The following is a 12,784-nucleotide window of genomic DNA, read 5'->3' as shown; positions in this document are numbered from 1 at the left end:
AAATTCGAGTAGTTCGAATTCGATCACAAATCGAATTCGAATTAAAAAAAAAAATTCGATTGAGTTCGAACTAAGTATCGAACCGTTAGTTGAAAGTCGAATTCGAACTCAAACTTCTCGCTGTATCAACTCGATTTAGCTCGATTACAACCTTAATAATGATAAGTAATTGGTTTGTGCATTCATTGATTTAATTCCTGCCAAAATAAGTACAATATGAGGTATGACATGTGAAGTATTGCTTTGTATACTGCTAAAATATAAGTATAGTAAATGTAAGTTTATATTAATGGTGTTAATTTCGCATGGACTCTTTTATCTTCTAATTGTGATATATGTTTTCATAATTGAATAATTTATTAATTCAGATTTTATTCATAAAAAATTGATGCCGAAATTAATAATTTTGAATTTAAAATTTAATTCAATTAATATATATATAATTATTTTAAAAAAATAACATCTAAATTTAAAATTTTAATTTCGATATTTACAAAGTATATCATATTTTGTAAAATCAACAACTTTTTCAGGTAAATTTTAATGGTGCATACCCTTGGAAGAGGTCAAACTCCAAATTAAGATTTAAGAGCACTCTAGTTAGGGGACTGGTGCTGATCTTGCGTCCATAGCAATTGGCAAAATAAACCATCAATAATGAAGCAGAAGCCGACACCTAATAATGAAGCAGAAGCCGACACCTAAATGGCCAACTACTTTTTTCCCATTTAAATACAAGATCATAACCAGCCTTAGTTGCTGTTCTCTCTTCAATCATAAACTTGGCTCGTAGCTTCCCTGTAAATGAATCATGGTTCATTTTTTTTTCTTTTTTTTTTAATTGAATCTCCATCGCTTTCACACCCTTTAAATGTAGCAACAAAACGTTTGTTGACCGTAACACAAGCATTAGTGTCATCAAAATAGGAATGCAACATGCTGGAAAAGATGAGGAAGATCATTTAATGATTTCAAAACATAGAGAATTTTGAGCGACGGGTCTAAATAATCAACTTGGGGCTAGGAAACCAGAGACTCCGGATGCTCGGCTTGTCATTGTACTGCCGAGGGGACCATTATTCAAACTAAGCAGTCATATTCTAGAGCACCAGAAAGGGGAAAGAAAAGACTTTAAGTATAAGGAATTACCTCATAAAAGGAGACATCATAATGAAAACAACTTCTGCATCAGTTTCAATACGTAGAGGAATAATGAAAGCTTGATTGACCTTGCACGTTAACAACTAAGGGTTTTTCTCGTTCCAAGGACACTCGTACTCATGATTGTTACTGGGTTTTTTTTTTTGTTGGTTTTAAGAAGACAAGAAAGTGGTAACAAGTAGATTGGTCACTAAAATTAGCAAAGCCAAATGAAAGAAGAGAATGATTTGCAGATATATAATACAAATAAAGCATTCATATGACATGGTTTCAGGTTGCTCATGGTTCGCAGACACAAAACATAAGACTGCAGAAATTTTCCTTTAATTTGAAAACTTGGAAATGAAGGTATTGATTGTTAGGCAGTTCAATTATTTAAAACATAAGCAACCACATTGAATGCTAGAACCACTTAAGTTGAAAACCCAAAAAAGCAACAAATGAAAACAATTTAAGAAGGGCAATTGAAACATGAGAGAATCAGGTTTCTGCACCTGTAGGGATCAACCTCAAAGCCAACAATTTGAGCAGAATCAATCTGAGGATTCCGATGGTATATGACTCTGAAGCATAGATGGTTATGGATGAAATATACCTCCTCTCCGCTCTGCATCAAGCAATTTGGCACATCTCAAAGAACAAATAAAATAAAGCAAAATACAATCATATCAAGATATAAATAGAACGAATAGAACATGAGATTAGTAAACTTACAGGATAGTATGTTCTCTTAAACCCTAAATGAAATCCTTCCTCCTTCCGGTGTTGGAAGATTGTCCAAAATCCTGCATATCATTTAATCATTTAAGCCATGATTGGTGTAAGGGATGATGGATAAGATATGATAATAATCATTTTATATTATATTTAATTTGTATCTAAAAAAAATAAAATTGCAAGAAGAATTAATCATAATTTTGACATACAATGATTAAATCCACTCAAAAGGGAGAAAAATATTTTTAATCAATGGAAATGAACTTACATATTTTGTTATACTTTTAAAAATTATATTGTTAATTTAAATTGTATAAATTTAAAAAAAAAAAATTATTTATTGATCAAAATAATCTTATATTAATTTTTGCATACATTACACATAAAATAAAATAACATTATTTAATCTAATCTTATTAATAATATTAACAAATCTTATCATATCATAATCTTATATACTAAATATGACTTTAGCAACTTATGGTAACAAAACAGAAAACTTTGTTAATAGAAAACATGTAAATACCAGCAGCTTAACTACTATTATGGAAAAGGAGAGAACAAGACTTTGTAGTTACACATTAACTCGATGGTTATCATGAATTTTCTCCTTGAAATTCTTGGCAGCTTCAGCATCAAGTTTGACCCGGCAGGCTACTTTGCATGACTCATCTTTTCTCATATCAAACTGGAACACAGGGAAAAAAAAAGAAGGAAATGAATAAAGAAAAAACTCTGGATCATCCAAATGAGGAAAAATTAAAAGGCTTCTGCTGTTACAAAAAAGAAAGCATTCAGTGCAAGAAAAACACTCACAGTATAAATAGAATTCTGAAAACCTTCGCCTTGAAGAAATTCTTTCAAGGTCTTACAGTGTTTATAATTTTGGAAGGCTTACAATAACCAAGGGAATAGAAGTTATAGGAAAGCTGTGTCTTCGGAGAAGTAAGATTGGAAACCTGGACTTGAAGATCTCCCTGTAGGCATAAAAGTTAATTGACGACGACACAATATTCCCAAAAGGAAACGAACAACGAAAGAAAGAGAGAAACGAAGGGGAATTACAGTGTTAAAATCGCCAGGAGCAAGGGCACGGAGAGAGACGGAATAGGACCCAGGCACAAGCGTCTTTGATACTGTTATTAGAAAGAAAAGAAGGGCCAGCCATGATAACATGCCTCTGCTGTTGCTATTACTCTCCATCATCTTTATGCAAACTTCAACGTGTCGATACAGAGAAGAAATCAAGATTAAATAACCCTGTTACTATCTATTTGAAGGTGTCAAATGAACACCAGATCACAGCGACTTACAACTTGGTCGTCCATTCGGATACCTCTAGTCAACCGACCACCTCGTTCTCTGCTGTCCTTATTTTAATACTATTACGTAGTTTTACATAATTTGTCTAGAGCGATACCATTCTTGCGACCGGCTCGGATGTTGTGTCGTACCCAATGACCAATAACAATGTTTCAATTAAAGGTCTTGAAACCCTCCGTCAATCCAGGGATAATATAAGTACATTGTTTCAAATCAGCTGACCTCTTCAACATTCAAACCACAACCGGCAACAACATAATGGGATATAACTCCGAAGTTAAAAACACAATGTTTCCAACAACCAAGTTTAACTACATTTGACAGTTGCAAGAACCTGGAAGAATCCCTTCATTCAATATTTCAAGTTTCAATCACAATCCCTTGGATCCTATGGTAGAATTTAATGGCTCATTGTTTAACAGTTCATTGATCATCATATGTACCCCGTTGAAGCCATGTGTGAGTATATGACAGTCTTCAACATGCTCATAATCAGTGTAACACTCACAATATAAATGTTTAAAAAATCTGTCTGAATGCCTCGATATCAGAAAATCTACAATTGCGAGCAAACATCTAGTCTACATGATGAGCTCCTACATCGATTTGTTACAAGTCAATCAGGTAATATTCTGGCCTCCTTCCAATCCTGTCTCTCATGGCTTTGACGCGCATGAAATGATGTGGGACTTGAATTTCTCAAGCTCTGCCAAAACCTCCTCCTCTGGCCTGTAGATGAGATCGCTCATGCGCCATATCTGCAGATCATCATTTAGCACATCAATAATTGTAATTTCATTCAAATTTAATGCCATTTTTTTTCTTGAAAGGAAACAAAAACTTGAAGGAGAGAGAAGGAAAGTAAAGAGGAAAGAACATTCATGGGCACTTAGGTTGTTGAAGCCAATATGTGAAATAAAGCTCTTTCAAAAGAACAATTAAATTGGGGTAACTTCGTAACCAACAGTGAAGGAATGTCAATACAAGCAATTAATTCCAGTAATACCCTAGGTTCTACTTCCAATGGTAACCCTTGATGATTAGAAGCAACATGTTTTGCAATATTGGCAGGGAAGTTAAGTCTCCTAAACAATTTATAAATGTTTCTTGTAATGTGCATGCCAGGTCTCTAGCGCACTGCTTTTAAATTATTGTGTGATATGTTATAACCACCGCAGTGACACTGCTCATTTAAATTGTCTCAAGAAAAAGAACTGTATTTCTAACACAAAAAATCTAGAAGGGAAACTAGTAATTATACCTGTAATGTCCCTCCTCCGCCAGTGGTCTCACAGTCATCAGACACACTAACAACAGTCCATGGATCTGATGTATTCCAATGGAAGTCAACAACTTTGTCCCTGTAAAAATTGAAAGATTGCAAATGTTATGTTAACAAATCAGGTAAAATCAAATAAAAAAATCAAACAAAATCCTTTAAGTGTCGTATAATTTTCAACTCAAAACATCTACTAGGGAAGACCATATTATGAAGAAGAAGAATCAAATACATTGTCTTCAACGAAATAAGGAACTTGTTCAGAGAAACCAAAACTTGTTTGCATGAGATGCATAAAACATACAAGTCTTCATATTCCACAGTGATACCAAAAAGTTTTGAGCATGTGTTAGCCCTGCCTCAAGATTGAGTTTCATGACATCTCAAATTAGCTACCAATTGCATCATTGTGCCTGCTTTTTCTTTTTTCAATAAAAGAAACTTCATGAAGAGCTGCGTGTCACAGTTTAAACCTCCCTATCAGGTGGTACATTAAAATTTTCATCGAGGACTCTTATAGAACATCAAAAGATAAAAGATAAGGTGTTAAAAGCTTTTATACATACACAAAATGTAAGAAATACAGGTTGAATGAGATACTTGTTTGCAACAAAGATGATCAAGGAAACCAGTTTAATGGTGCAAGTTTAAATGGATAGAGATAGCACTACAAGAAAAAAAAAAGAATATGAAACGTGCATTGAGATTGAGACATAGATGGTGAGGTTCAAAAGAAGAGTCCAAATACATGATATATAAACTGAAAAACAGTTGCAAACCTGTGCCCAGCATGTTGGAAAAACAGTCCTGCAGGAGAACTAGGAGATCTTGAAGGACGTTCCACCTTTTTGCCAACCTGCAAAAGGAACGAGCATGTAAAAACAACCTCAATATCAAACAGTAGCAAATACATCTATGACAAGCCAAATAAGCAATGTGTCTGAACTGGCCTTTGAAAGGTAAGGGGAATATTTTCTACTACAAGGCAAAGCCTTTTAACTATGTTTTACATAAATAATTAAACAAACATAAGTTGAACTCAAAAGGGAAAAAGAAGATAAGGTGACTGAAGACTAAACACTAGTAACATAGGCATAAACTGAGCTAGATTGATAAAGACAAAGAACTTGGTCATCTTCTTCACTGCCATCATTTTTCACAAATATATTTAAATTCTAGAAAGATATGAATCAGAATTATCAACTCACAAACAACATCCTCTTTGTATTTGATGAGAGTTCAATTTCCTAAAATTGACTCTGAAAATCTAAAAATATTTCCATGGCAGAAATTATTCATGCAAACTGCAAAAATGGATGGGTAGCATACAGAGACTACAGAGTTCAACATATATACATAGCCATGTGTGTCATCTGTGTTACACGCGTGCACATTGTATCATGTGTGCAAGGGCAATTAACTGGAGATTGACTAAGCAATCACACCTTGTCATAATCCCAAATGTTTAAGAGCCCGTCCTCAGCTGAACTACCAAATACAGATGACTTGTCTGGAGACCACTGGACATGAGAAATATAAATTTGGTAAGAACAGATGCATGATAACACTTATCACATTTGTAATAAAACAGGAAGTAAAGCATATGAAATGATTAGGTTCTTTTCACACCTGCACACATAGAACGGCAGCTCTATGACCCTCAAACTTATAAATGGGTGATCCAACTCCATTAGAAGTGAGATTTCTTCTATCAAACATACGAACAGTATTATCTGCAGACCTGAGAGATTAAAAAAAGAAAAATAACAATATTTACCCATCACTGCAATGCATGAAGAAGCACTGCCACACTCATATGATGTATGTTGATGCCAAAAGGAAAGTGCAAAACTGAAAGAAACATGGATGTAGATGTACCCGGTCAGGATAAGATTATCATCGTGGGGGTTCCAATCAACACAATGAAGATCGGCATTATGTGCCTTTTCAACCTGTCAACACGAAACAAACAATTTAGCTTATCGTCAGAAGCATCAGTATATTTAAAATTCAAAATTACATACAAACAAATATTATTCACAAGATCATAACATAAAGCATGAGAAACATAAAGCCTTGGTTGATTCCACCAAGAGGAATTCATGAGTGGAGAAAGAAGCTAAACAGTTGGCTTTCTGGTATCAAATCACATCCACCTAAAAATGATTTGGAACAGACAATAATCAAGAGAATGAAGTCACAGACAGAAGGAACATAAATGTATAACTAGAATCAGAAAAAACAGCCGACCAAACTTTCAACAAGTTTGTGCAAAGGATTTAGAGATGTGGCATGGCATTCCTGCCCCACCCACATAAATGGGGCAAAAAGCAGGTACAACAATAATGCTACCTAGTTGACTGATTCAAATCACACATCATCCTCTCTACTATAACCCACTTTACAGATGTCAATCAAAAGCCCAGATCGGGCTATATTATCAAATTATATTCTACTCTTTGAAACTTTCTTTTCATGAATATATATAGTTTTTTCATCCAAAAAAAAGAGAAAATGAAAAGGACAGCAATTACAGGGAAAAAGGGAAACCCCCACACAGTTATTATCGTTAAATAGCAAAAAATAATAGGAAAATTACCTTGAAAGAGGGGCTACTGCCAACTCGTGCATCCCATAGTATGAGGCAGGAATCATCACCTACACTACAAAACTCCTGCGCACTTCAGCAGATAGGAAAGAAATTGTCAGAAATTACAGGCCATACGAACATGAAAAGTATCAATTCAAAAGCCATTACTACAGTGGAAGAGAAACTAATGTAAAAGCTATTTGAATAAACTCGTCTTTACATTAAAAATTTATGAAGAGAACTCAAGAAGAAATACAATAAAGAATTGTGAATTTAGATTTTATCCAAGAGAAAGCAGCTACCTGGATGGACAGAACGCGACATCTTCAACTGTATCCTCATGCCCACAGAAGATACCACGAGGACCTACAGAAGGACCATCAGTAGCTTTATCATTACCTTCCCCAGGCTTGTTCTGTTTGATGATCGATCCACCAGATCCTGGAGATTTGGTAGGGTCTGTAGCTGTCGTTGTTATGTGGTCCTGGATGCTCCACAAAACAACTGATTTGTCCTTCCCTGTCATGAAAGTCCTCTCATTAAGAAGCAGTGCCCGTCAAATAAAATGAAATTCAGTTTTGTTGAGCCATTTTTTAATATATAAAATAATCCCCTTCAGGCTTGAAAAAAAAAATTGTAGAGGTATGGCTTCACAATAATGTCATGCAGTTATGCACTAGAACACAATAAGACATACCATAGAGCATAATCTGACAAAAGATACACTTCCTAAATCAGATAATGAATCTATTTCAAACATATCATATCTTTTATAAAGAAAATGGCATATTCAGCTCTCAAATAAATATTTTCACTTGATTAACACTCAATGATAAGAAGATAATGAACTCACAACGTCTCATATGATCATATCAACAAGATAACATCATGATTTCCATGAGGATTTCAGTACTAAATATATCAATAAAAGCATTAATCCCAAACAAGCATAGAGTTAATTGAATGTTGAAATCTCCCAACCTCCAGAGAGCACATAGGGTTCAGTGAGGCACACTGCAAGAGCAAATTCTGCGTTATCTTGATGTCCAGTCAAAATCTGCCAAAAAAAAAAATGTCATCAGTGAAAAACAGTTCATTAAACTCCCCTCCCCCCTCTTCAGAGAACATATGCATGCACACAAGTAGAACACAGAGCTTTTACTAAACAGTAAACATACAACTGGAATTTTGAAACAAATATACCAGATCTGGGCGAGAATATGTTGCTCCGAGAACAGCATGACGGTTGGGTTGAGCTTCAACATCCCAAATAAGAACCTAAATTTTATCAAGTTGCATAGCAAGCAGACTTTAACATCAATCCTAGAAAGAAAACATGACATATATTGGCTCCACATAATTTAACAAGACAGAAATAACAAGACTCCTACATCTGGACTATCAGTGTGTGTGGCCACAATCTTAGAGTTCTGTGGAAGTTCCCTGATTCTGTTCACCTGCAAGATAGTATTTTGGCAGTCACAATAATATAAACTACCATAAAGAAAAACAAAGGAAAAGAATAAAATGAATATTATAAAATTTTGAGGTTATACATACAAAACAGGAAATTTAAGTAAGCAGAATATCTATTTCCACATGTCATAAATCAAAAGCATGGGTTATATTTTTATGTATAGTTGAGTTCCAAAAAAACTTTTAGAGGGTATGTCATCACATGACTTTATTTAAAGTCATAAAACACAATTATTTTTCTTCAATGAGCAAGATTCACACCTCTCCAGGATGTATGATGGTCTTATACTTCTTTACAAAGGGAGAGCGTGCTTCTTCATTAAACTGAAAAATATGAAACAATTATGTAAATAAAGAGAAGAAAGCTGCAAGCATCAGTAATGAAGTGCAGAAAAAGGAAAAAAAATCCCATGATAATGAGTCACCTGAGATATGTGCTCAGCAGCAGCAACCCTAGGTTTGACAACTTCACAATTTGCAATCACAAGAGTATTGGGAACGCTACCATCAGTCTGACATTATAAGATAAAACAATAACCAAAAGAAAAGATGTCAAAATAGATGATAATAACAAATTTTTCCATAAAAAAATGATGTTAAGTAAAATAGCTCAAGTACAAACTTATCATGCATCATCATTGTCCTACCAATCTTTTCTTTTAAGTTCCATTAACACAGAGTTCTAAGCATGATGCAACTATTGCTGTTAATAAATTAAGACTTCAGACCAAGCATTTTTTTGTTATGTAAAACTTCTAAGAACCAACAAAAATGAAACAAGAGGGTCCTCCATTCAGTTTGCAATTTATATTCAAGCCCGTTAAAGCACACCCAAAAAAAATCCCCAGAAGGAAATATACTTGCCTGTTCAGAGAGGTAGAGACGCTGGCGATTCTTGTAAGTAGCTTGCTCAAGCTGTGGTCCCCAGCTGTTCAAATCCAAATTAACTATCATAAAGAAATATGATAAAGGAGGGGGAAAAACAAGAAAATGAGCTAAATTGGCAACAATATAACACAAAATTGAATTAAAAAAAAAAAAAACTCTCCTCGTTCCTCAACAACTACAAAGGTTAATGCCAGCGATCTCACATTTAATAAACAAGGATAAATAAATATTTACGGGGTGTTCAAGAAACGAAAACAGATTGGCAGCTCAGCAAGAGCCCATTAGGGTTAAGCATAAAAAATTTCAGATCTTTAGAAACAAACATAATAACCCAAATAAACCCTAATCGCAAAAAAAAAACACTTTTTTAGTCACAGAACCAAAACCCAAGCTATTGTTTAACGAAAATAACAAAAAACCCAAAAACCCTAAAAAGGGTTGAAAGAGAAATACCGGCAAGAGAGAGAAGGCCAAACGAGATTGTGATTAGCAAGCCAGTCATAGAGAACAGGGACCAAAGACTTCCATTGAGTGTACTTTTCATCAACGCTTGGTTGTTGGGCTTTCTTTCCTTCTTTCATTTTACCAGCGCTTTGTTGTTGTTGTTGCTGCTGTTGCTGTTCCTTCTCGTCCTTTGGCTTTGGTTTTCGGCCTCTCTTCCTGGGGCCTTGTTGCTGTTGCTGTTGCTGTTGAGGTTGGGGAGACTCCATTTTTTGAGATTGGGAATATTGCTGATACTTTAAAAGCAAAGAGAGAAGGTGGGAAAAACAACGATCGGCTTTAGGGGACCCGAGACTGGACCCTACTGGGGCTGTGATGGGGGATGGAAGAGAATGCGAAAAAATATAGTAAAAGTGGTGCTGAGGGTTCCTTTTGTTGGGCTACGCCCATTAAAAGTAGAGCGATGTAACGCGGCAAGTTGGCAGAGTCAGTGTCAGTAACGGCTCAGGCGTTGCTGAGATGTTGAGAGTCTTGAGGTTGGAATGATTCAGCCATTTATATTTACCGGTCAAAGCTTCGTTTTAACTGAGACGTTGGGGAGCTGCTTATCTTTTTGTTTAGGCGATTGTTTTCTTATTAAGGTTCAATCTTTGACCCATTTCGGCAGTTATTGTTTGATAATTTATACCATGAAGCAAAACGCAAGGATTTGTGAACAATTCTTCGAATCCACTAAAAGAAATGGTTTTTCCACCGGTGTTATAAAATGGATCTTCATATGTTGACTCGAATACTGCATATCGAACCACAGTGTGCAAGTTAAACAATCTGATACAACCACGAGTCCAATATTCAAGCATGTACTAAGAGAACCCAAGCGATATCAAAATGTTATAAAAAAAGCCATCTTCATCTGATTAATAACAAAAATGTCTACAAGTCTGTAAGTGACAGTGTCAAAGCCGTGATGCTCCACATGATAGCATTCTGCTAAGCAAAACTTATTAAACTGGTTGAACAATATAAATATCAGACGTAAACACCGGCTGACAGTAGTAAAAACAATGACCCGAAGCCCTGCGAAGATATCCAGAATCAAGCATCAGCAATGCACAAAACTACATGAATTAAGGAAGAGAAAATCCAGCCAAAACAGATACAGCAAGCAATACCAGGAAGACAGATGCCACTCCCCCAGTGGTCAGCTCCTTGGCAAGACTGCGATTTCGCTTGGAAGAAGTTGCTTCATAGCTGGCATATTTTGGGGAAAAGAAATTTTTCATAAAATTTTCCAAATGTAATCTCAGGCCCATAAAGCATTGTATCAAACAGGGTCTTACTTTGGGCAATGTCAAACAGAAAAGTACTAAGAATCTACTCATGAGAATCTAACTTAATCTTCACAAACATCAGCACTATAAGCAAAGAAAAAGATTTCTAAGGAAAACAAATTAAGTGAAAAGAAGTTTGAATAATAGAAAGGTAGCATTGCTACAGTTTAATGAAAAAAGACCTCTAAGTTCTCACTGCAAGATCCAACTGATTTGGAATTCTTTATTCTCTAGTGAAAAGAAGTTTGAGTAGATTCAAAGGTAACATCAGTACAGTTCAATAAACAAAGACCTCTAAGTTCTAATTACGAGATCCAACTAATAAGAAGAAATTCAATATAAGCAAAACCATGCGTGAGTAGATTTAAAGGCATCATCAATACAGTCCAACGAAAAGAAAACTTAAGTTCTAACTGTTAGATCCAACTCATATGAAATTCCTTAGTGGCAAAAAACTCCAATTAACAAAACCAGAAAAACGAAGTGCTAAAATAGCAAAATCAATAAAACATGATGAATGAAGAAAGCTTTACATAACAAACTAGACGAGCACAGATACAATTTTACACATGCAAAAAGTTGAAATATCTCTTTTGAAAATCTGCTTGGTGCCTTACGCCTTGGAATTAACAGATAAAAATTCAAACTTGAAAACACCACAACCGAATCAGGAAAACCAGATATTCATTTAGAAAGAATTTTTGAAACCCAAAGCAGATATGGATGGAATACCACGATTCCAACTGATAATTCTACAATACAAAGGTAAATAGAAGTGGAATGTAGTATGGTAGCCACCAAAAACACAAAGGGGATTCATCAACCTCAAATTCACACTAGTATTCTATTACATTAAAGATCCTGCAAATTGCCTACTAAAAAAAAAATCTTTCCAAACGTCTCATCGCACCTATGAAACATACATTCTAAATCAAAAAATTAAGTTACAATTATGCTAATGCTTCCCTATTGTATACCCAAGCATTAATTATAATTTATAAAAAGAAAAACCCAGATCTACTTATACAAATTTCAAGTAAATAAGGGGGAAAAACTGGAAATTGCCTCCTAATCGAATCTAATAAGAAGAAAAAAAAGTAGCAAAAAAAGAAGAAATGTTATGGAGTACACAAGATCAAGATTGTTACATGAAGAAGGACGCGGTAAGGACGAGACCAATGGCTAGCATGACGACGGCTAGGGTTGGGTACCACGCATCTGGCACTGGACTCGTTATTGCCTTTGCAGTAGGAGCCTGCAACAAAATCATAAATCAAATCCAAAGAAACAAAAGAAAACCCTAGAAATTCTTCGGTTCCATCGAGAAAGATTTACCATCGATCTTTGTCTCTTCGCTTCGGAGTCTGGAGGTTAATCCAAGAGAGTGGGAACAACTCGCGACTAGCTGTTAGTAAGGGGTTTTGAATTTTACGAGTCTTCGCTTGTATTGGAACTTAGGATTCGGTACACCGCGAATTATGATATATTTGTGTTCTCAGGCCTGTGGCTGGATTGGTGATATGATTATTGCTCCAAAATTTGGTTTCGTTTATTTCGAAAAAAATAAATTTAAAAAAA

The 12,784-nt window shown here is 35.1% G+C and overlaps 2 protein-coding genes and 1 pseudogene across 7 annotated transcripts; all 3 read right to left on the bottom strand.

The window, feature by feature from the left end:
• Positions 1-708: 708 nt before the first annotated feature.
• Positions 709-2,396, bottom strand: LOC149518602 (transmembrane 9 superfamily member 7-like; annotated as a pseudogene). Its single transcript, XR_016342600.1, has 4 exons — positions 2,357-2,396; positions 1,876-1,946; positions 1,656-1,768; positions 709-1,290 (listed from the first exon to the last, which is right to left on the bottom strand). The product of XR_016342600.1 is annotated as a transmembrane 9 superfamily member 7-like (transcript).
• A 1,129-nt stretch (positions 2,397-3,525) lies between these two features.
• Positions 3,526-10,620, bottom strand: LOC111284796 (WD-40 repeat-containing protein MSI4-like). Of its 5 annotated transcripts, XR_016343247.1 has the most exons (17): positions 9,888-10,620; positions 9,411-9,474; positions 8,972-9,058; positions 8,808-8,870; positions 8,462-8,527; positions 8,274-8,348; positions 8,052-8,127; positions 7,373-7,589; positions 7,080-7,161; positions 6,359-6,432; positions 6,110-6,221; positions 5,926-6,000; positions 5,260-5,336; positions 5,047-5,147; positions 4,785-4,933; positions 4,463-4,562; positions 3,920-3,959 (listed from the first exon to the last, which is right to left on the bottom strand). XR_016343247.1 is itself a non-coding variant. In XM_022873750.2 (15 exons), exons 1-15 carry the CDS (start codon positions 10,142-10,144, stop codon positions 3,858-3,860), a joined length of 1,527 nt encoding a protein of 508 aa, XP_022729485.2. In that variant the 5' UTR covers positions 10,145-10,620; the 3' UTR covers positions 3,526-3,857. The 5 variants fall into 5 exon arrangements, 3 of the variants coding, with proteins under 3 accessions (XP_022729485.2, XP_089619302.1, XP_089619303.1); XR_016343248.1 differs by lacking the exon at positions 5,047-5,147; XM_022873750.2 differs by lacking the exons at positions 4,785-4,933; positions 5,047-5,147 and having other exon boundaries at positions 3,526-3,959.
• A 144-nt stretch (positions 10,621-10,764) lies between these two features.
• LOC111284797 (uncharacterized) lies at positions 10,765-12,698 on the bottom strand. Its single transcript, XM_022873751.2, has 4 exons — positions 12,542-12,698; positions 12,355-12,461; positions 11,048-11,126; positions 10,765-10,952 (listed from the first exon to the last, which is right to left on the bottom strand). Exons 1-4 carry the CDS (start codon positions 12,542-12,544, stop codon positions 10,905-10,907), a joined length of 237 nt encoding a protein of 78 aa, XP_022729486.1. The 5' UTR covers positions 12,545-12,698; the 3' UTR covers positions 10,765-10,904.
• Positions 12,699-12,784: the final 86 nt, after the last annotated feature.

The sequence above is a fragment of the Durio zibethinus genome, chromosome 6, assembly GCF_047325235.1.
Source record: "Durio zibethinus cultivar Kanyao isolate XHJ-2024 chromosome 6, ASM4732523v1, whole genome shotgun sequence".
Lineage (NCBI taxonomy): Eukaryota > Viridiplantae > Streptophyta > Magnoliopsida > Malvales > Malvaceae > Durio > Durio zibethinus.
The sequence above is the reverse complement of the archived record's forward strand: the minus strand, read 5'-3'. Positions and strand labels throughout refer to the sequence as shown.

Coding starts and splice junctions, on each gene's coding strand:
- LOC111284796 (XM_022873750.2), bottom strand. CDS start 10,144: ATGGAGTCTCCCCAACCTCAACAGCAACAGCAACAGCAACAAGGCCCC. Junction 7,162..7,372: donor GTCGCGTTCTGTCCATCCAG/GTAGCTGCTTTC, acceptor TATCTGCTGAAG/TGCGCAGGAGTTTTGTAGTG. Junction 3,960..4,462: donor GCGGAGGAGGGACATTACAG/GTATAATTACTA, acceptor GATGATCTGCAG/ATATGGCGCATGAGCGATCT.
- LOC111284797 (XM_022873751.2), bottom strand. Junction 11,127..12,354: donor CTTACCGCGTCCTTCTTCAT/GTAACAATCTTG, acceptor AAAATATGCCAG/CTATGAAGCAACTTCTTCCA. Junction 10,953..11,047: donor GAGTGGCATCTGTCTTCCTG/GTATTGCTTGCT, acceptor ATATCTTCGCAG/GGCTTCGGGTCATTGTTTTT.